General features: G+C 48.5%; 1 protein-coding gene across 1 annotated transcript in view; it reads left to right on the top strand.

Annotated features, from left to right (window-relative positions):
• MTCH2 (mitochondrial carrier 2) overlaps positions 1 to 22,769 on the top strand; it is a 55,241-nt gene that overhangs the window by 27,283 nt on the left and 5,189 nt on the right. Inside the window, exons 4-10 of the mRNA XM_063944557.1 lie at positions 117 to 143; positions 11,694 to 11,744; positions 11,854 to 11,911; positions 19,000 to 19,051; positions 19,185 to 19,244; positions 20,924 to 21,017; positions 21,107 to 21,148. Coding sequence (XP_063800627.1) covers positions 117 to 143; positions 11,694 to 11,744; positions 11,854 to 11,911; positions 19,000 to 19,051; positions 19,185 to 19,244; positions 20,924 to 21,017; positions 21,107 to 21,148 — 384 coding nt within the window. The remainder of the gene's footprint in view (positions 1 to 116; positions 144 to 11,693; positions 11,745 to 11,853; positions 11,912 to 18,999; positions 19,052 to 19,184; positions 19,245 to 20,923; positions 21,018 to 21,106; positions 21,149 to 22,769) is intronic.

Here is a 22,769-nt window from a genome sequence, read left to right on the forward strand (position 1 = left end):
CGTGAATCTGTCTAGCGCACTCGCATCCTCCTAGCAGGGATTTATTGAAGAACCCGCACTATGATAAAAGTTTGACAATTGTCTCCTTCTCTTACACTATTGTTTTTCCTCCTCAGTGCTACCAGAACCAGAATCAGATAGATGTAAGTAGCTGTTGGCTCTAACCATGGTGTGACATACCACACACATACGGAACACATACGAATTACAGGCGGGCGGGATGCCGGCTATCCATATCCCGACAGCGGCATCTTGGCCACCGGAATGCCGGCAGCGGGGCGAGCGCAGAGAGTCCCCTTGCAGGCTTGGTGGTTCACTACACTGGCCACAGGATCTATTCACACTCTATGGGTGTCGTGGATGTCACAAGTGGGAGTAGTCCTGTTATGCCGGCGGCATTCCGACAGCAGGATCCTGACCGCCGGGTTCCCGACAGCCGGCAAATTGAACAGATCCCGCATACACATCACATGTTGTCTGGCTTATCATTTAGAAGGGATTCAATCAGAAAGCACCTGGCTGGACGCTATATAATGTGGTGTAGATGTGGCATGAGTTGAAATGAATGCGTACAAGATAACTGCAGACCCTGGGGTCAGCCTGATTTCCTCTGACTCCAAAACATAAGAAATCATTGTTAAACTGGTCACATAATACAGGGTGGTCCATAAATGTGCAAACAACATTCTAAAAAGGAAATGAGTAAGGAAATAATCCAGTGTCTACGCATATGCAAACCTCCCAACATTTGGATTCCCGAAGGAGGGACTCCCTGCGCTGCTGCGGCAAAAAGGGGGTGTGGCCTATTGAAAGGGGTGTGGCCTTGTGTGGATGACTCGATTGCGATCCTTGCCTCCAATTTTCGTCACAGTGGGGGCACGGTCAGCACTCTGTGAGCTGCTGGCCATGCCCCCAGTCTCTCTGCCTCACTGGAATAGACGCTGTGCGCATGTTCACCGCTGCTCTGAACTGATCAGAGCAGCGTGTGATAGAGAGCCCCCCAACTGCGGGACACTGCGGCCCGTGGGAGGGCCAGCGGGACAGACCCAAAAGGAAAACGGGACTGTCCCGCGAAAATCAGGGCAGTTGGGAGGTATGCATATGATAAGGAAGTGGGGTGGGGGGACTTTTGAGGCTATGTCACCAGTATGGTGGCCATCTTGGATTAAAAATTAGAGTTGCCGCCATATTGGTGACATACCCTAAACAGTTTCACCAACCCCTTATCATATGTATAGACACTGATTAATATTTCTCTTACGTCCTAGAGGATGCTGGGGTCCACATTAGTTCCATGGGGTATAGACGGATCCACCAGGAGCCATTGGCACTTTAAGAGTTTGAGAGTGTGGGCTGGCTCCTCCCTCTATGCCCCACCTACCAGACTCCGCTTAGAAAATGTGCCCGGAGGAGCCAGTCACAGCTAGGGGAGCTGTCCATAGCTACTTTAGTAAAAGTTTTTTTTTAGAGTTTATTATTTTACAGGGAGGCTGTTGGCAACAGCCTCCCTGCTTCGTGAGGCTAAGGGGGGGGGGGGGGGGGAGAGTAGTGTCCGCCCTGTGGGGTCTGAGCCACCATCTCTGCTGACAGGACACTGAGATCGTTCCCTGCCACAGGGGATTGCTCACCCCAGCAGCATGCCGCCACCCCCTTACAGAGCTAAAGATCAGTGGCGCGTGAGTCACTGACCCCCCCCTCCCTAGCAAGCGGGGGCCGGTGTGAAGATGGCGGCAACAGGGTAGGAGCGCAGTGCTGACTGCGCTCCGGAGGCTCAGCGGTACTTAGTGCGGCGCTGTGAGGGGCGCCCTGAGCCAGCGCCTGATCGCTGCACTGGTCAGCAAGCCTGTCGGGGTCTGTGGATCTCAGTCAGCATTTTACCTCAGGCCAGTAAAATCCTTGTGAAGAGCAGGAAGACAGCGCCATTTTGGGGGTGGAGCTTCTCCTCAGAGCGGACCCAGCAGCATTCAGCACCATTTTCCTGCCAGCACAGTGCTGTCCAGGAAGAGCAAGTCCCACCACAGCAACTCCAGCTATCTCTCACGGTACCAGGGGGTTGTAGAAGGGGGTAGGGGGCTGCATTAAGACTGTATAACCTGCTAAGGTGCACAGTCAGTGTTAGTAGGGGTCTCCCTTTACATTAAAAGCGCTGTGTGTGGGTTGGCTCCAATCTCTGTCTCTTGCCATTCTTGGGGGTGAAACTCTGTCTGTCCTCCCCTGTGTGTGTGTGTGGTCTCCATTAAGCAATGTCCAGGGACTCTGTGTCATATGCTGCAGAGGATATGTCCTCTCAGGATGATCCCATTCCATGTAATCAGGATTGCTCTGTTTTAGCACAGATACCAGCAAGGGAGCTTGAGTGGTTATCCTCTATCAAATCTATGATTTCTCAGATTTCAAATAGGGTTGCACAAAATGAATCTGCAACTCAGGCTTTACAGAACTCTATGGCAGTCTGGTACCAGTTCTGTATATTCACATAAATGTGCTCTTGCGCAGGATGATACGGATACCGATTCTGACACTGCAGACGGTGACGGGGATGTGTTGCGGGGGGCAGCATCTCTTGCTAAAGGGGTGCAGATGATGATGGAGGCTATTAGAGATGTGTTGAATATTGCTGATACAACACCCGAGCAGGTTGAGGAGGCTTTCTTCACTGAAAATAAGAAAGCCTCGCTAACCTTCCCTGCATCAAAGGAATTAAATGCTATTTTTGCAAAGGTTTGGGAAAACCCGGATAAAAAATTCCAGATACCTAAAAGGGTTCTGGTGGCATTTCCTTTCCCGGTAGAGGATAGGAAAAAATGGGAAAACCCGCCTATTGTTGACGCGTCAGTATCCAGACTCTCAAAAAAGGTGGTGTTACCTGTTCCAGGTTCTACCGCCTTGAAAGATTCGGCTGATCGTAAAATTGATAATACGCTCAAATCCATGTACACGGCTTCTGGGGCAATACTACGTCCCACTATTACAAGTGCTCAGATTGCCAAAGCTATAGTCAAGTGGTCAGGCACGTTACTTGATGACTTGGATACTATGGAGAAATGTGATGTTGAATTGTTTTTACATAACATTCAGGATTCGCCAGATTTTCTGGTAGAATCAATGAAAGTCCTGGGTTCCATGGCTGCGGGAATTTCTTCCATGTCTGTATCAGCTCGTCGAGGACTGTGGTTGCGCCAGTGGTCTGCCGACGCGGAATCCAGGAGAAGTATGGAGACTACCCTACCCTACCCTACCCTACCCTACCCTACACAGGTCAGGCTCTCTTTGGGGAAGCGTTAGATGCGTGGATCTCCACGGCTATGGCTGGTAAGTCGCCTTTTCTTCCCTCAGCTATACCTGCTCCAAAGAAACCCTTTTCTTCAGCTACATCACAGCCCTTTCGGTCTACCAAGCCCAGAAAGATCAAGCCGTCCAACACCTTTTTTCGGGGAGGTCGGCCGAAGTCCAAGAAACCTGCGGCTGCAGGTTCCCAGGAACAGAAACCTGCTTCAGGTACACCAAAGTCCTCCGCATGACGGTGGACTGCACGTCCTGGAGTTGGGAGCGAGACTCAGGCATTTCAGTCACGCCTGGCCCCCTGGGTGCAAGACATTGTGTCTCAGGGGTACAGGCTGGAATTTAAAAATCTCCCTCTTCACCGATTTTTCAAATCAGGCTTGCCAGCTCTGCTGGCAGACAGGACTGTCCTGCAAGAAGCCGTCTAGAAGTTGGTGGAGGCACAAGTCATTGTGCCAGTACCACCTCATAGGCAAAAGAAAGGTTGCTATTCGAACCTTTTCGTGGTACCGAAAATGGAAAACCCCTTTCTGAGGGAGATCAAGTTCAAAATGGAGTCTCTTAAGGGCAGTGATATCAGGAAAAACACACGTTGGCGCTGTCAGCAATCTTCATTCCGGGAGTAGACAACTGGGAAGCGGACTTCCTCAGCAGACACGCCCTAGTGACTCCGTGGGTGTTCCAGTCGGTGTACGTGTTTCCTCCACTTCCACTCATCCCAAGAGTTCTAAAGCTCATAAGGAGAACTAGGGTTCAAGCGATCCTCATTGCTCCAGACTGGCCAAGAAGGGCTTGATACGCGGATTTTCTGGATCTACTGCAAGAAGAGCCGAGGCCTCTTCCTTTTTCGGGAGGACCTGCTGCAGCAGGGGCCGTTTGCCTATCAAGACTTATCGCGGCTTCTTTTGACGGCATAGAGGTTGAATGCCTGATACTAGCTTGAAAGGGCATTCCGAATAAGGTCATTCATACCCTGATACAGGCTAGGAAAGGAGTAACGTCTAAACATTACCATCGATTTTGGAAAAAATATGTATCTTAGTGTGAGTCCAAGAAATTTCCTGCGGTGGAGTTTCAACTGGGACGGTTTCTCCTCTTCCTACAAGCCAGTGTGGATATGGGAATGAGGTTGGCATCTGTGAAGGTCCAGATTTCGGCCCTATCCATTTTCTTCCAGAAACAATTGGCTGCCCTCCCTGAGGTTCAGACGTTTTTGAAGGGAGTTATGCACATTCAACCTCCCTTTGTACCGCCTACGGCGCCTTGGTACCTTAACGTGGTTGTGCAGTTCCTCCAATCGGACTGGTACGAGCCTCTACGGGAGGTTGAGATCAAATTTCTTACATGGAAGGCTGTCACGTTGTTGGCCTTAGCTTCTGCTAGACGTGTGTCGGAGTGGGGGGCTTTGTCCTGTAAAAGCCCATACTTGATCTTCCACGAAGATAGAGCTAAGCTCCGGACACGTCAGCAGTTTCTTCCGAAGGTTGTGTCTGCATTTCGTATCAACCAACCTATTGTGGCTACTGGCGCCTCAATTTCATCAAAGTCCTTGGATGTTGTAAGGGCTTTGAAAATCTATGTGAAGTGACTGCTCGTCGCAGAAAATCGGACTCTGTTTGTCCTGTATGATTCCAAGAAAATTGGGTGTCCTGCTTCTAAGCAGACGATCTCTCACTGGATCAGGTTTACCATCCAGCATGCGTATTCTATGGCAGGATTGCCGTGTCCTACGACTGTCAAGGCCCACTGTACTTGTAAGGTGGGGTCTTCCTGGGCGGCTGCCGGGATGTCTCGGCGTTACAATTTTGCAGAGCTGCAACTTGGTCTGTGTCGAACACGTTTGCAAAGTTCTACAAGTTTGATACTTTGGCCTCTGATGATCTGAAGTTCAGTCAATCAGTTCTGTAGGAGCCTCCGCGCTCTCCCTCCCGTTTTGGGAGCTTTGGTACATCCCCACGGTACTAATGTGAACCCCAGCATCCTCTAGGATGTAAGAGAAAATAGGATTTTGGTTACCTACCAGTAAATCCTTTTCTCGTAGTCCGTAGAGGATGCTGGGCGCCCGCCCAGTGCTTCGTTTTTCTGCTATTGTTATTTGGTTAAGTACAACTTCGTTTTAGTTGAGTACTGCAATGTTTCAACGGTTGCTGGGTTTTCAAGGCAAGTTAGCTTGGTTTGCCTTGTATGTGTGAGCTGGTGTGAATCTCGCCACTATCTGTGTTAAATCCTTCTCTCGAAGATGTCCGTCTCCTTAGGCACAGCTTCTAGACTGAGTCTGGTAGGATGGGCATAGAGGCAGGAGCCAGCCCACACTCTCAAACTCTTAAAGTGCCAATGGCTCCTGGTGGACCAGTCTATACCCCATGGTACTAATGTGGACCCCAGCATCCTCTACGGACTACGAGAAAAGGATTTACTGGTAGGTAACCAAAATCCTATTTCTCTAACGTCCTAGTGGATGCTGGGGACTCCGTAAGGACCATGGGGAATAGACGGGCTCCGCAGGAGACAGGGCACTTTAAGAAAGAATTAGGAATACTGGTGTGCCCTGGCTCCTCCCTCTATGTCCCTCCTCCAGACCTCAGTTTGAATCTGTGCCCGGACGAGCTGGGTGCACCTTGGTGAGCTCTCCTGAGCTTGCTAAATAGAAAGTATTTTGTTAGGATTTTTTTATTTTCAGAGAGATCTGCTGGCAACAGGCTCTCTGCTACGTGGGACTGAGGGGAGAGAAGCAGCCCTACTCACTGTGGATAGGTCATGCTTCTTAGGCTACTGGACACCATTAGCTCCAGAGGGATCGAACACAGGAATGATCCCAGAGCCGCGCCGCCGTCCCCCTCGCAGAGCCAGAAGCCGGCGTGAGAAGCAAGAAGACTTCAAAAGCGGCGGCAGAAGACTCCAGTCTTCATATGAGGTAGCGCACAGCACTGCAGCTGTGCGCCATTGCTCCCACATTAAACCCACACACTCCGGTCACTGTAGGGCGCAGTGGGGGGGGGCGCCCTGGGCAGCAATTAGAGACTTCTTGGCAAAGTGGCATATATACAGTTGGGCACTGTATATGTGCATGAGCCCCCGCCATTATTTTACACAAAATCGCGGGACAGAAGCCCGCCGCTGAGGGGGCGGGGCTTCTTCCTCAGCACTCGCCAGCGCCATTTTCTCTCCACAGCTCCGCTGAGAGGAAGCTCCCCAGGCTCTCCCCTGCAGATTCACGGTAGAAAGAGGGTAAAAAGAGAGGGGGGGGGGGGCACATAAATTTAGCGCAAAATCAGTATATACAGCAGCTACTGGGTAAACACTAAGTTACTGTGTAATTCCTGGGTCATATAGCGCTGGGGTGTGTGCTGGCATACTCTCTCTCTGTCTCTCCAAAAGGCCTTGTGGGGGTTCTGTCCTCAATAGAGCATCCCCTGTGTGTGTGGTGTGTCGGTACGCTTGTGTCGGCATGTTTGACGAGGAAGGCTATGTGGAAGCAGAGCAGGTACAAATGAATGTGGGATCGCCGCCGACGCCCGATTGGATGGATATGTGGAAGGTTTTAAATGATAATGTTACTTCCTTGCATAAAAGGTTGGATAAAGCAGAAGCCTTGGGACAGTCAGGGTCTCAACCCATGCCTGATCCTACAGCGCAGAGGCTGTCAGGGTCTCAGAAGCGCCCACTATCCCAAATTGTTGACACAGATAGCGACACGGATTCTGACTCCAGTGTCGATGGCGATGATGCAAAGTTGCAGCCTAAAATGGCTAAAGCCATCTGCTACATGATTATAGCAATGAAGGATGTATTGCACATCTCGGAGGAAAACCCAGTCCCTGACAAGAGGGTTTATATGTTTGGGGAAAAAAGGCATGAGGTGACCTTTCCCCCTTCACATGAGTTAAATGAGTTATGTGAAAAAGCTTGGGAATCTCCAGATAGAAAAATGCAGATTTCCAAACGGTTGCTTATGGCGTATCCTTTCCCGCCAGCGGACAGGTTACGCTGGGAATCCTCCCCTAGGGTAGACAAAGCTTTGACACGCTTATCTAAGAAGGTAGCCCTGCCGTCACAGGATACGGCCACCCTAAAAGATCCTGCGGATAGAAAGCAGGAAGGTGTCCTGAAGTCCGTTTATACACATTCAGGTACCCTACTAAGGCCGGCAATTGCGTCGTAGTGCTGTAGCAGCATGGACAGATACTTTATCTGAGGAACTTAATACCTTGGACAAGGATACTATATTACTGACCCTGGGGCATATAAAAGACGCTGTCCTATATATGAGAGATGCCCAGAGAGACATTAGCCTACTGGGCTCTAGAATAAATGCAATGTCGATTTCTGCCAGAAGGGTCCTGTGGACTCGGCAATGGACAGGTGATGCCGACTCAAAAAGACACATGGAGGTTTTACCTTATAAGGGTGAGGAATTGTTTGGGGACGGTCTCTCGGACCTAGTTTCCTCAGCCACGGCTGGGAAGTCAAATTTTTTGCCATATATTCCCTCACAACCTAAGAAAGCACCATATTACCAAATGCAGTCCTTTCGATCACAGAGGCAAGAAAGTCCGAGGTGCGTCCTTTCTTGCCAGAGGCAGGGGTAGAGGAAAGAAGCTGCACAATACAGCTAGTTCCTAGGAACAGAAGTCCTCCCCGGCTTCCACTAAATCCACCGCATGACGCTGGGGCTCCACAGGTGGAGCCAGGATCGCTGGGGGCACGTCTCCGAAATTTCAGCCACCAGTGGGTTCGCTCACGGGTGGATCCCTGGGCTATACAGATTGTATCTCAGAGATACAAGCTGGAATTCGAAGTGATGCCCCCTTACCGTTGCCTCAAATCGGCCCTGCCAGCTTCCCCCATAGAGAGGGAAATAGTGTTAGCGGCAATTCACAAATTATATCTCCAGCAGGTGGTGGTAAAGGATCCCTTCCTTCAACAGGGAAGGAGTTACTATTCCACAATGTTTGTGGTACCGAAACCGGACGGTTCGGTCAGACTCATATTGAATTTAAAATCCCTGAACATTTACCTGAAAAGGTTCAAGTTCAAGATGGAATCGCTCAGAGCGGTCATTGCAAGCCTGGAAGAGGGGGATTTTATGGTGTCTCTGGACATAAAGGATTCTTACCTGCATGTCCCCATTTATCCACCTCATCAGGAGTACCTCAGATTTGTGGTACAGGACTGTCATTACCAATTCCAGACGTTGCCGTTTGGTCTGTCCACGGCACCGAGAATATTTACCAAGGTAATGGCAGAAATGATGGTGCTTCTGCGAAAGCAATGAGTCACAATTATCCCATACTTGGACGATCTCCTCATAAAGGCGAGGTCCAGAGAGCAGTTGCTGATCAGCGTAGCACACTCTCGGGAAGTGTTGCAACAGCACGGCTGGATTCTGAATATTCCAAAGTCGCAGCTGATTCCTACGACGTGTCTGCCCTTCCTTCCATGATTCTGGACACAGACCAGAAGAAGGTTTTTCTCCCGGCGGAGAAGGCTCAGGAGCTCGTGACTCTGGTCAGAGACCTCTTAAAACCAAAACAGGTGAAGGTGCATCAATGCACGCGAGTCCTGGGAAAGATGGTGACGTCATACGAAGCCATTCCCTTCGGCAGGTTCCATGCGAGGACCTTTCAGTGGGATCTGTTGGACAAGTGGTCCGGATCGCATCTTCAGATGCAGCGGCTGATCACCCTATCCCCCAGGGCCAGGGTGTCTCTTCTGTGGTGGCTGCAGAGTGCTCACCTTCTCGAGGGTCGCAGGTTTGGCATTCAGGACTGGGTCCTGGTGACCACGGATGCAAGCCTCCGAGGGTGGGGGGCAGTCACACAGGGAAGAAATTTCTAGGGTGTGTGGTCAAGTCAGGAGACTTGTCTGCACATCAATATCCTGGAACTAAGGGCCATATACAACGCCCTAAGTCAAGCGGAGCCTCTGCTTCGCAACCAACCGGTGCTGATTCAGTCAGACAACATCACTGCAGTGGCTCATGTAAACCGCCAAGGCGGCACAAGGAGCAGGGTGGCGATGGCGGAAGCCACCAGAATTCTTCGCTGGGCGGAGAATCACGTAAAAGCACTGTCAGCAGTGTTCATTCCGGGAGTGGACAACTGGGAAAGCAGACTTCCTCAGCAGGCACGACCTCCACCCGGGAGAGTGGGGACTTCATCAAGAAGTCTTCACGCAGATTGCAAGTCGGTGGGAACTGCCACAGGTGGACATGATGGCATCCCTCCTCAACAAAAAGCTACAGAGATATTGCGCCAGGTCAAGAGACCCTCGGGCGATGAGCTGTAGACGCACTAGTGACACCGTGGGTGTTCCAGTCGGTTTGTGTTTCCTCCTCTTCCTCTCATACCCAAGGTGCTGAGAATCATAAGAAAAAGAGGAGTGCGAACAATACTCATTGTTCCGGATTGGCCAAGAAGGACTTGGTATCCAGAGCTACAAGAAATGCTCACAGAGGACCCATGGCCTCTACCTCTAAGACAGGATCTGTTACAACAGGGGCCCTGTCTGTTCCAAGACTTACCGCGGCTGCGTTTGACGGCATGGCGGTTGAACGCCGGATCCTAGCAGAAAAAGGCATTCCGGATGAGGTTATTCCCACGCTGATAAAGGCTAGGAAGGACGTGACGGCTAAACATTATCACCGTATATGGCGAAAATATGTTGCTTGGTGTAAGGCCAGGAATGCCCCTACGGAGGAATTCTAGCTGAGCAGTTTCCTTCACTTCCTACAGTCAGGAGTGACTATGGGCTTAAAATTGGGGTCCATTAAGGTCCAGATTTCAGCCCTATCCATTTTCTTTCAAAAGGAACTGGCTTCTCTTCCTGAAGTTCAGACGTTTGTAAAGGGAGTGCTGCATATTCAGCCCCCTTTTGTGCCACCAGTGGCACCTTGGGATCTTAACGTTGTGTTGAGTTTCCTGAAATCACACTGGTTTGAGCCACTTAAAACCGTGGAGTTAAAATATCTCACGTGGAAGGTGGTCATGCTATTGGCCTTAGCTTCGGCTAGGCGTGTGTCAGAATTGGCGGCTTTGTCACATAAAAGCCCCTATCTGGTTTTCCATATGGACAGGGCAGAATTACGGACTCGTCCGCAATTTCTGCCAAAAGTGGTGTCATCTTTTCATTTGAACCAACCTATTGTGGTGCCTGCGGCTACTCGTGACTTGGAGGATGCCAAGTTACTAGATGTAGTCAGGGCTTTGAAGGTTTATGTAGCTGGAACGGCTGGAGTCAGGAAAACTGAGTCGCTGTTTATCCTGTATGCATCCAACAAGCTGGGTGCTCCTGCTTCAAAGCAAACTATTGCTCGCTGGATCTGTAACACGATTCAGCAGGCTCATTCTGCGGCTGGATTGCCGCCTCCAAAATCAGTAAAAGCCCATTCCACAAGGAAGGTGGGCTTTTCTTGGGCGGCTGCCCGAGAGGTCTCGGCATTACAGCTTTGCCGAGCAGCTACTTGGTCGGGTTCAAACACTTTTGCAAAGTTCTACATGTTTGATACCCTGGCTGAGGAGGACCTTGTGTTTGCTCATTCGGTGCTGCAGAGTCATCCGCACTCTCCAGCCCGTTTGGGATCTTTTGGTATAATCCCCATGGTCCTTACGGAGTCCCCAGCATCCACTAGGACGTTAGAGAAGATCAGATTTTACTTACCGGTAAATCTATTTCTCGTAGTCCGTAGTGGATGCTGGGTGCCCGTCCGAAGTGCGGACTTCTTCTGCAATACTTGTATATAGTTATTGCTTAAATAAGGGTTATGTTATGGTTGCATCAGGTTAATCTGATGCTCTGTTGTTCGTACTGTTAACTGGGTAAGTTTATCACGAGTTATACGGTGTGATTGGTGTGGCTGGTATGAGTCTTACCCTGGATTCCAAAATCCTTTCCTTGTACTGTCAGCTCTTCCGGGCACAGTTTCCTTAACTGAGGTCTGGAGGAGGGACATAGAGGATGGAGCCAGTGCAGACCAGTATTCCTAATTCTTTCTTAAAGTGTCCTGTCTCCTGCGGAGCCCGTCTATTCCCCATGGTCCTTACGGAGTCCCCAGCATCCACTACGGACTACGAGAAATAGATTTACCGGTAAGTAAAATCTTATCTTTTCTTACTCATTTCCTTTTTAGAAGGGTATTTCCATACTTATGGAGCATCCTGTATATTAGGAGGGAACAGAGACCGCATACTGTCCTCCAGTAGTTATACAGGCGGCTGAGAAAGCGGATTGCGTGGGAGGTGCTACCAGATGGTATACGTGGTTAGCTTTTGATAAAGGGAAAAATAGAAGAATTATCGATTTAAAATGCCTGCAATATATTTGGATTTGTTTACCTTTTCAGTAATGGCTTTCTCAGTATGTCTGGCCACAGGTGTACTACATTCACTTTTATTTCTATTATCTGTGTGTAGGGAGGAGATCAAAAAGAAAGCTCCACCTCCCTGGACCACGTTATCAAAGAGGTAAACGTTTTATCCTTTTACTGAATGTACAATTGCTGCTGTGGATATGTAATGCGGACACCTTACGTCTTACAGACGCTTACTTTCTGCTCTCTGAATTCTCTTTCAGACCACTCATGAGATGGTTGCTCGGTCAGCTGCTACCCTCATCACACATCCCTTCCACGGTACGTCAGGTGTTTTATTTGCTTATTGGGCATCCGTATGTAAAATAAGGGTAAAGTAGCCACCGTTTGCAGGCATAACCGCTGTATACGCGCATGACATTCTTTCTATAATGGAAATCAAATATTGTTCAGAACATTCTTTCCAACACTGTTATAGAGGTACCTAAGTTATTTTACACCTGTAGGCTGCAACATTCTCAATGTGTGAAATTTGATTGCAAAGTTTTCTAGATGTTGCACGACCAACAAACTTTTACTGTATCCTGAAAGTTTACTGTTTATCGAAAGTGTCAAGTTTTGAGTACAGCATTTATTAAATCCATTATATCACTTGAGAATCAGTTCTACCCCACACGCTCGTTCCCCTAGTGTCATCCTCGACTCTCTTTTGACACACAAGGCCATTAACCAAACTATACCAACGTACATCTCTTCACTTATCTCAAAATATCTCCCAACCCAACCTCTCCACTCTTCACATGATCTACATCTCACAACCGTGCTCATTATTTGCTCCCATTCACGATTGGAGGACTTTCTCTGGGCTGCAACCACTCTGTGGAATGTTTTCCCACGCACAATAAGACTCTCCTCTAGTCTCTAAACATTCAAGCATTCCCTGAAAACTCTTCCTCTTCAGGCAAGCTTATCAGATTCCAGAACTGTCCACATAACCTTCATGCTTTTCCATACAATTACATAACCACTGTACAGTCCACACACAGCCTCACATTTTATTTTTTTTCTTTACTTTTCCATCCTCCAGACCCCAGGCCAACATTGCTGTGTGACCTTATCCTACATCCCACGCAAGAACCTTTGCAGTCTGGCTGGACCATTATGCAATAGATGACCCCTATCCTTGTGTATCGGTGTCTGTCCCCCTATAGATTGTAAGCTTGCACGCAGGGCCTTCCTACCTCTGACTGTTACCCAGTTGTTTGCTATATAAGAAACGGTTAATAAATATCATCTGAATTAAGGGCAGAAAAAATTGCCAAGGGTATTACTCTTACCTTTGACGTCGACCCGATATTTTCGTGCGTCCTTGTGGCGTAGTTAAACTTCAAGAAAACATTGTCTTTTCTCTGACGTCCTAGTGGATGCTGGGGACTCCGTAAGGACCATGGGGAATAGCGGCTCCGCAGGAGACTGGGCACAAAAGTAAAGCTTTAGAACTACCTGGTGTGCACTGGCTCCTCCCCCTATGACCCTCCTCCAAGCCTCAGTTAGATTTTTGTGCCCGAACGAGAAGGGTGCACACTAGGTGGCTCTCCTGAGCTGCTTAGTGAAAAGTTTAGTTTTAGGTTTTTTATGTTCAGTGAGACCTGCTGGCAACAGGCTCACTGCATCGAGGGACTAAGGGGAGAAGAAGCGAACTCACCTGCGTGCAGAGTGGATTGGGCTTCTTAGGCTACTGGACATTAGCTCCAGAGGGACCGATCACAGGCCCAGCCATGGATAGGTCCCAGAGCCGCGCCGCCGGCCCCCTTATAGAGCCAGAAGACAGAAGAGGTCCGGAAAATCGGCGGCAGAAGACGTCCTGTCTTCAACAAGGTAGCGCACAGCACTGCAGCTGTGCGCCATTGCTCTCAGCACACTTCACACTCCGGTCACTGAGGGTGCAGGGCGCTGGGGGGGGGCGCCCTGAGACGCAATAAAAACACCTTGGATGGCAAAAAAAATGCATCACATATAGCTCCTGGGCTATATGGATGAATTTAACCCCTGCCAGAATACACAGAAAAACGGGAGATAGGCTCCGCCCCCTTCTCGGCGGCCTTATCTCCTCAGCACACTGGCGCCATTTTCCCTCACAGCTCCGTTGGAGGGAAGCTCCCTGGCTCTCCCCTGCAGTCACTACTCTACAGAAAGGGTTAAAAAAGAGAGGGGGGCACTAATTACGCGCAGTATTAAAAATACAGCAGCTATAAGGGGAAAAACACTTATATAAGGTTATCCCTGTATATATATATAGCGCTCTGGTGTGTGCTGGCAAACTCTCCCTCTGTCTCCTCAAAGGGCTAGTGGGGTCCTGTCCTCTATCAGAGCATTCCCTGTGTGTGTGCTGTGTGTCGGTACGTTTGTGTCGACATGTATGAGGAGAAAAATGATGTGGAGACGGAGCAGATTGCCTGTAATAGTGATGTCACCCCCTAGGGGGTCGACACCTGAGTGGATGAACTGTTGGAAGGAATTATGTGACAGTGTCAGCTCTGTATAAAAGACAGTGGTTGACATGAGACAGCCGGCTACTCAGCTTGTGCCTGTCCAGACGTCTCATAGGCCGTCAGGGGCTCTAAAGCGCCCGTTACCTCAGATGGCAGATATAGACGCCGACACGGATACTGACTCCAGTGTCGACGGTGAAGAGACAAATGTGACTTCCAGTAGGGCCACACGTTACATGATTGAGGCAATGAAAAATGTTTTACACATTTCTGATAATAAGAGTACCACCAAAAAGGGGTATTATGTTCGGTGAGGAAAAACTACCTGTAGTTTTCCTGAATCTGAGAAATTAAATGAGGTGTGTGATGATGCGTGGGTTTCCCCCGATAACAACTGATAATTGCTAAAATGTTATTGGCATTATATCCTTTCCCGCCAGAGGTTAGGGTGCGTTGGGAAACACCCCCTAGGGTGGATTAAGCGCTCACACGCTTGTAAGAACAAGGGCTCTACCCTCTCCTGAGATGGCCGCCCTTAAGGATCCTGCTGATAGAAAGCAGGAGGGTATCCTAAAATGTATTGACACACATACTGGTGTTATACTGCGACCAGCAATCGCCTCAGCCTGGATGTGCAGTGCTGGGTTGGCGTGGTCGGATTCCCTGACTGAAAATATTGATACCCTAGATAGGGACGGTATATTATTGCCTATAGAGCATTTAAAAGATGCATTTCTATATATGCGTGATGCACAGCGGAATATTTGCCGACTGGCATCAAGTCTAAGTGCGTTGTCCATTTCTGCCAGTAGAGGGTTATGGACACGACAGTGGTCAGGTGATGCGGATTCCAAACGGCATTTGGAAGTATTGCCTTATTAAGGGGAGGAGTTATTTGGGGTCGGTCTTTCAGACCTGGTGGCCACGGCAACAGCTGGGAAATCCACGTTTGTACCCCAGGTCGCCTCTCAACATAAGAAGACGCCGTATTATCAGGCGCAGTCTTTTCGCGGGCAAGCGGGCAAAAGGTTCCTCATTTCTGCCCCGTGACAGAGGGAGAGGAAAAAGGCTGCAGAAATCAGCCAGTTCCCAGGAACAGAAGCCCTCTCCCGCCTCTGCCAAGCCCTCAGTATGACGCTGGGGCTTTACAAGCAGAATCAGGCACGGTGGGGGCCCGTCTCAATGAATTTCAGCGCGCAGTGGGCTCACTCGCAAGTAGACCCCTGAACCCTTCAGGTGATATCTCAGGGGTACAAATTGGAATTTGAGACGTCTCCCCCTCGCCGTTTCCTAAAGTCGGCTTTACCGATGTCTCCTTCTGACAGGGAGGCAGTTTTGGAAGCCATTCACAAGCTGTATTCTCAGCAGGTGATAATCAAGGTACCCCTCCTGCAACAGGGAACGGGGTATTATTCCACACTGTTGTGGTACCGGAGCCGGACGGCTCGGTGAGACCGATTCTAAATCTAAAATCTTGAACACTTACATACGGAGGTTCAAATTCAAGATTGAGTCACTCAGAGCAGTGATTGCGAACCTGGAAGAAGAGGACTACATGATGTCTCGGGACATCAAGGATGCTTACCTTCATGTCCCAATTTACCCTTCTCACCAAGGCTACCTCAGGTTTATGGTACAGAACTGTCACTATCAGTTTCAGAAGCTGCCGTATGGATGGTCCACGGCACCCCGGGTCTTTACCAAGGTAATGGCCGAAATGATGATACTCATTCGAAGGAAGGGAATTTTAGTTATCCCTTACTTGGACGATTCCCTGATAAGGGTAAGATCCAGGGAACAGTTGGAGGTCGGTGTAGCACTATCTCAGGTAGTGTTGCGGCAGCACGATTGGATTCTCAATATTCCAAAATCGCAGCTGATTCCGACGACTCGTATTCTGTTCCTAGGAATGATCCTGGACACAGTCCAGAAAAAGGGGTTTCTCCTGGAGGAGAAAGTCAGGGAGTTATCCGAGCTAGTCGGGAACCTCCTATAACCGAGCCAAGTCTCAGTACATCAATGAAATGGTTCTGGGAAAAATGGTGGCTTCCTACGAAGCAATCCCATTCGGCAGATTCCACGCAAGAACTTTCCAGTGGGACCTGCTGGACAAATGGTCCGGGTCGCATCTTCAGATGCATCAGCGGATAACCCTGTCACCAAGCACAAGGGTGTCTCTCCTGTGGTGGTTGCAGAGTGCTCATCTTCTAGAGGGCCGCACATTCAGGACTGGGTCCTGGTGAACACGGACATAAATATCCTGAAGCTAAGGGCCATTTACAATGCTCTAAGCTCAGCAAGACCTCTGCTTCAAGGTCACCCGGAGTTGATCCATTCGGACAACATCACGGCAGTCACCCACGTAAACAGGGTGACACAAGAAGCAGGAGGGCAATGGCAGAAGCTGCAAGGATTCTTCGCTGGGCGGAAAATCATGTGTTAGCACTGTCAGCAGTATTCATTCCGGGAGTGGACAACTGGGAAGCAGACTTCCTCAGCAGACACGACCTCCACCCGGGAGAGTGGGGACTTCACCCAGAAGTCTTCCACATGTTTATAAAACTCGACAAGTATTGCGCCAGGTCAAGGGACCCTCAGGCAATAGCTGTAGACGCTCTGGTAACACAGTGGGTGTACCAGTCAGTGTATGTGTTCCCTCCTCTGCCTCTCATACCCAAGGTACTGAGAATTATAAGATGGAGAGGAGTAAGCACTATATTCGTGGCTCCGGATTGGCCAAGAAGGACTTGGTAACCGGAACTTCAAGAGATGCTCACGGAGGATCCGTGGCCTCTACCTCTAAGAAGGGACCTGCTCCAGCAAGGACCCTGTCTGTTCCAAGACTTACCGCGGCTGCGTTTGACGGCATGGCGGTTGAACGCCGGATCCTGAAGGAGAAAGGCATTCCGGATGAAGTCATTCCTATCCTGATCAAAGCCAGGAAAGATATAACCGCAAAACATTATCACCGCATTTGGCGAAAATATGTTGCGTGGTGCGAGGCCAGTAAGGCCCCGACGGAGGAATTTTCAACTAGGTCGATTCCTACATTTCCTGCAAACAGGAGTGTCTATGGGCCTGAAATGGGGGTCCATTAAGGTTCAAATTTCGGCCCTGTCAATTTTCTTCCAAAAAGAACTAGCTTCAGTCCCTGAAGTTCAGACGTTTGTGAAAGGGGTACTGTATATACAGCCTCCTTTTGTGCCTCCAGTGGCACCTTGGGATCTAAATGTAGTTTTTGGGTTCCAAAAGTCACGTTGGTTTGAACCACTTAAATATGTGGAGTTAAAATATCTCACATGGAAAGTGGTCATGCTGTTGGCCCTGGCCTGGGCCAGGTGCGTGTCAGAATTGGCGGCTTTATCCTGTAAAAGCCCTCATCTGATTTTCCATTCGGACAGGGCGGAATTGAGGACTTGTCCTCAGTTTCTCCCTAAGGTGGTTTTCAGCGTTTCACCTGAATCAACCTATTGTGGTGCCTGCGGCTACTAGGGACTTGGAGGACTCCAAGTTGCTAGACGTTGTCAGAGCCCTGGAAATATAGGTTTCCAGGACGGCTGGAGTCAGAAAATCTGACTCGTTGTTTATTCTGTATGCACCCAACAAGCTGGGTGCTCCTGCTTCTAAGCAGACTATTGCTCGTTGGATTTGTAGTACAATTCAGCTTGCACATTCTGTGGCAGGCCTGCCACAGTCAAAATCTGTAAAAGCCCATTCCACAAGGAAGGTGGGCTCATCTTGGGCGGCTGCCCGAGGGGTCTCGGCTTTACAACTTTGCCGAGCAGCTACTTGGTCAGGAGCAAATACGTTTGTAAAATTCTACAAATTTGATACCCTGGCTGAGGAGGACCTGGAGTTCTCTCATTTAGTGCTGCAGAGTCATCCGCACTCTCCCGCCCGTTTGGGAGCTTTGGTATAATCCCCATGGTCCTTACGGAGTCCCCAGCATCCACTAGGACGTCAGAGAAAATAAGAATTTACTTACAGATAATTCTATTTCTCGTAGTCCGTAGTGGATGCTGGGCGCCCATCCCAAGTGCGGATTGTCTGCAATACTGGTACATAGTTATTGTTACCAAAAAAATCGGGTTATTGCTGTAGTGAGCCATCTTTTCTAGAGGCTCCTCTGTTATCATGCTGTTAACTGGGTTTAGATCACAAGTTATATGGTGTGATTGGTGTGGCTGGTATGAGTCTTACCCGGGATTCAAAATCCTTCCTTATTGTGTACGCTCGTCCGGGCACAGTATCCTAACTGAGGCTTGGAGGAGGGTCATAGGGGGAGGAGCCAGTGCACACCAGGTAGTTCTAAAGCTTTACTTTTGTGCCCAGTCTCCTGCGGAGCCGCTATTCCCCATGGTCCTTACGGAGTCCCCAGCATCCACTACGGACTACGAGAAATAGAATTATCGGTAAGTAAATTCTTATTTTAGTTTTCTCCTTTCAAAACATTAGCGGGGAAAAAACAGTAATTATCATATGCCTAAAGTTTGCTGTAAGTCTAAAGCTTACTGTATCACGAAAGTGTAAACTTTCGGGATACAGTAAACTTTCTTGACCCAAGATTTTGAAAGAATCCTTTCAATCAACTGAATTTAGGGCAGAAAAATAGGCTAGAGCTTTGCAATTTACCTCCCAAGGGGAGAGAGTGCATGTCCCTCATTCAGTACTTTTCCTATGGATAAAAATCACGACTTTGATGTGTTTTTCCTCAACAATCTGACCTTATTACACACACCCTATTAAATGACATATCAACCATCCAAATCAGTGTTGTCATTTCGGAGTAGCTGCTCTCACAAAAATATTGCTTAACCGATTTAGATTCCTGTGCTGGCAAATTCTGGAATCCTAGAAATTGCTACTAGCTAGGTGCTCGAAACAGATTGTTCCTAATGTTCTTTTCTTTTCTTCCAGTAATAACGTTACGTTGCATGGTTCAGTTCATTGGGAGAGAGACCAAATATAAGTACGTGACCATCCCCTTGGCCAAACGTGCCTTCTGTTGTTCTTGATAACAAACATTCTTGTGCGGTTCGTGTCTAATCTGACCGCAACTTTTGTTTTTAAATACCAACATGAATTTTTTAATTTATTTTCAGTGGGGTGTTCGGGTCGATAGTGACAATATACAAAGAGGAAGGAGTTCTGGGATTTTTTGCGTAAGTTAAAATCAACTGAATGGGTTTATTATCTTCTGATCTTTATGCATTTTCTATTTGGCTGACTATTCTGTAATATGCCTTGTTGAACTGGTGACCTTTCTGACCTCCTTCACAATTGTGCCCCCCCCTCCCCCACCACCACCACCCTATACATCAAGTTGTTGTTTGTGAACTGCATTTAAAGGTGGCCACAAGTGGTTTTTGGAACCTGTCTGTCAGTGACAAACAGGGCTGCCATCAGAAATTGTGGGGCTCGGGACTGACACTATAGGCAGTGCCCCCTCACCAACACATAGCCACGCACACATGCGCACTGCCTCCATAGCCTGGGTGGCTCATGGCTGGCGTTAAATTCAAAATATCTCCAGCTCTGACCCTGGCTGAGTGCACGTGTGCCAGCTGTAACCACAGCTGCCACCCAGGCCCGCTCTTGGTCTGGGCAACTGAAGTGCCAACAAACACCCTTCCCCTTCCCTCAAGGGCGGCCCTGACAGTGGCAGCAGATTAAAGAGGAGGCGGCACTAAGGGGTCTATGTGGGGCCTCACTCTGGACATCAGAGAAACTGGAGGAGCCAGTCCAGGGCTGGAAACTTTACATCCTAATGCCAGCCAGCCGGCCCTGGCCCCCCTCCTCTCTCAATATTAAACTTACACCTGTCAGCGTGTTCGCTTCTCTCCCATGCTGACGCTGCTGCTTCTTAGACTGGTGGCTCCTCTCTTCTGCTTTGGCACAGCAGATGTCATGACGTCACGCCGCGCTGTACAATAACCCTTAGTGTACAGTGGCAGCCGGTGGGCTCCTCTAATAGTTTGCTGCATGGGCAGTGGCTGACGGGAGAACATGGGCCGCCATCAGCTAACTACAGGGCAGCGGTGGGCGGTAGGAGAGGCCCGGGCCCTCCACTCTCTGAGTGGCTAGTCCCGGGACATTTGTGCCCATAGTACCCCCTTGATGGCGGCCCTGGTGATGGAAACTACTTGATTTGACTCTAGGACATCCAGATGCTCCTTGCATAGTATAAACTTGATATATATAAGCAAGTGCTGACAGAGCTTTTTCTTTAGTGTTCATTGCAAAAACTATGTGATGAGACTTTGCTGATGTTTCTCCAGCTGTGGGGATCTCCTTGTTGGTGTACAGCAGTAATGGGGAACCTTTGGCACTCCAGCTTTTGTTGAACTACACATCCCAGCATGCCCTGCTACAGTTTCGCTATTTGGCCATGCTAAAACTGTAGCAGGGCATGCTGGGATGTGTAGTTCTACAACAGCTGGTTCCCCATCCCTGGTGTAGGGGGTAGCAGTTCCAGATAACCTCTGCATAAATAGATCATTTGCCAAAGGTTCCCCATCACTGGTGTAGGGGGTAGCAGTTCCAGATCTCTTCTGCATAAATAGATCACTTGTATAACAGTGATCTGTAGCTGGCTAGCGAGATCTATTGCCGCACTTCTGTAACTTCGACCTGTGGAACCAAACTGGCCTGTTGTGTGGCTTGCATCCTGTGTCTGGGTCAGATTTCCATTAAAGCCCACTGTACAGTCGGTTGTTTTCTAACAAAGTCAAACTCTGCAAATTATTGATTGGCCGTTGTTTCTTTAATATAACATGTAACTTTACTGCAAAGCATTTTCCCATCAGATTTTCATATTTACACTGCCCCCTCTTTTATGTAGTGGTTTAATTCCAAGGCTGCTGGGAGACATCATTTCCCTGTGGATATGTAACATGGTGGCTTATCTCATCAACACATATGCTCTGGAAAATGGGGTATGTTCATGCATTTCCTCTTTGTGGTGTTACACTCTGTGGAAGACACCTGAGGGACAACTAATGTCTGGTCCTTTTCCTCTCTATAGGCAGTGAGTGAAATGAAAAGCTACTCTCAAGCAGTAACTGGGGTGAGTTTACTTCCACTGGGCACCTCTAGGGGGAGTCGTATGCTCTGTCTGCACTTCCTGTATATATGTGGGGGACTGCCTCTGCTTATGGAAACTGTTATGAGACTTTTACATACTGCTGAAGGCCAGTTCATTTACGGTCCCATGCGAAAATGGTTGAGGATCATTTTATGGCAATTTTGTTTTTTTCTTTTGCGGCATGCTTTTATAAACAGGGTAGTGTTTTGTTATTAGTGCTACTCAAGTACAATATCAATGTGTTTCACTCTCTTGGCGTATCTTTATGGATATTTACGAATAAACATGTTTTAGAGTAATGTTTATCGCATACTGACTTTCTATTAGTGGTAGCTTATTTTAAAGTTTACACTGTTAGGCCTCATTCAAACTTGTTCACTTTCAATGCACTTTTATGTGTTGAGCTTTTGAAAAGTGCAATATAGGACAGGTACAGTTTTAATATTTTAGATCTGATGCATGCCAGCAATAGTCTTCTAATTGGAGAAAGCAGAGTGCTTTCGAAACGCGTGAAAAAGAAAAAACCCTTCCAAGGCATTTATCCGTTTTTATGTGTGTTATGCTTCTTCACAGCGATTTTGTATGAATGAGCTTTTGAGATTTGTGAGGACACTTAGGGGTATATTCAATTGAAGTTGGATCCATTCCGACATTCATTTGTTGGAATGGATCCGACAGGGCTTTTCAATGCCACCTCAATTCCACATTTAAAAAAAGTTGAATTGAGATGCCGGAGCTGAGACGGGGGAGAGCAGCGCTACAGCGCGGTTCCAGCAAGTGTAGCCGGAGGATATCACAGCCGCCGCTCACGGCAGCGTCCACCCGGCTCTAGCAAGCAAGGGTTTTCGACAGAAGCACGCGGATCGGCAGCTATTCCGCCGATCCACGTGCTTTTTCGACAAGTTAAATTGCTCGACTTGTCGAATAATTTGGGGTTAGATTGAATAGTTCGGAACCCCTTCCGACCTAATAAAGTCGAAAAATGACGTATTTTCGACAGACTGCAGCTTTCAACTTCAATTGAATATACCCCTTAGGGCGGAAGTTCAATTGTTTTGCCTTGCACTAACAGCTGCCGGGCGCCTGACGGAGCAATTCAATTGCTGCTCCATTAGGTCGTGAACATCTGTCAGCATTTCAGCTCACTGCCCCCTGAGGTAGTGAGTTGAAATGGGAGAAAAGTGTCGCACCATTAGTTCAGTCTGGTTTAGCCACTCTACGCGGCTAAACCTGACACTTAAAAAAAAAAAAAACACAACAATTGAATACCGTCTCTGATCTCCCGTCACTTTAGATGGCACAATAAAAACAATTGAATATTTGCCGAATACGTAAAGTAGAGGGAGTAATCTGACTGAAGCAGCTAATCGGAGAATATTGATATATAATAGTAATAGGGAGGAGACTGTTTGGCTGCTATGAATGTGTGTCGGGGCAGAATATTTATGTGACTATGGGAGGACATGTATCAACCTTTGGTTAGTACTTATCTCTCTCCAATCAGTTCCTGTCGTTTTTTTCAACACCGCCTGTAAAATGACAGAAGCTGACTGCTTGGTACTTTATCGCTCTCTAATGCTTGCTACATACCCCACATGATGTG

The sequence above is a fragment of the Pseudophryne corroboree genome, chromosome 11 (assembly GCF_028390025.1).
Source record: "Pseudophryne corroboree isolate aPseCor3 chromosome 11, aPseCor3.hap2, whole genome shotgun sequence".
Classification (NCBI taxonomy): domain Eukaryota; kingdom Metazoa; phylum Chordata; class Amphibia; order Anura; family Myobatrachidae; genus Pseudophryne; species Pseudophryne corroboree.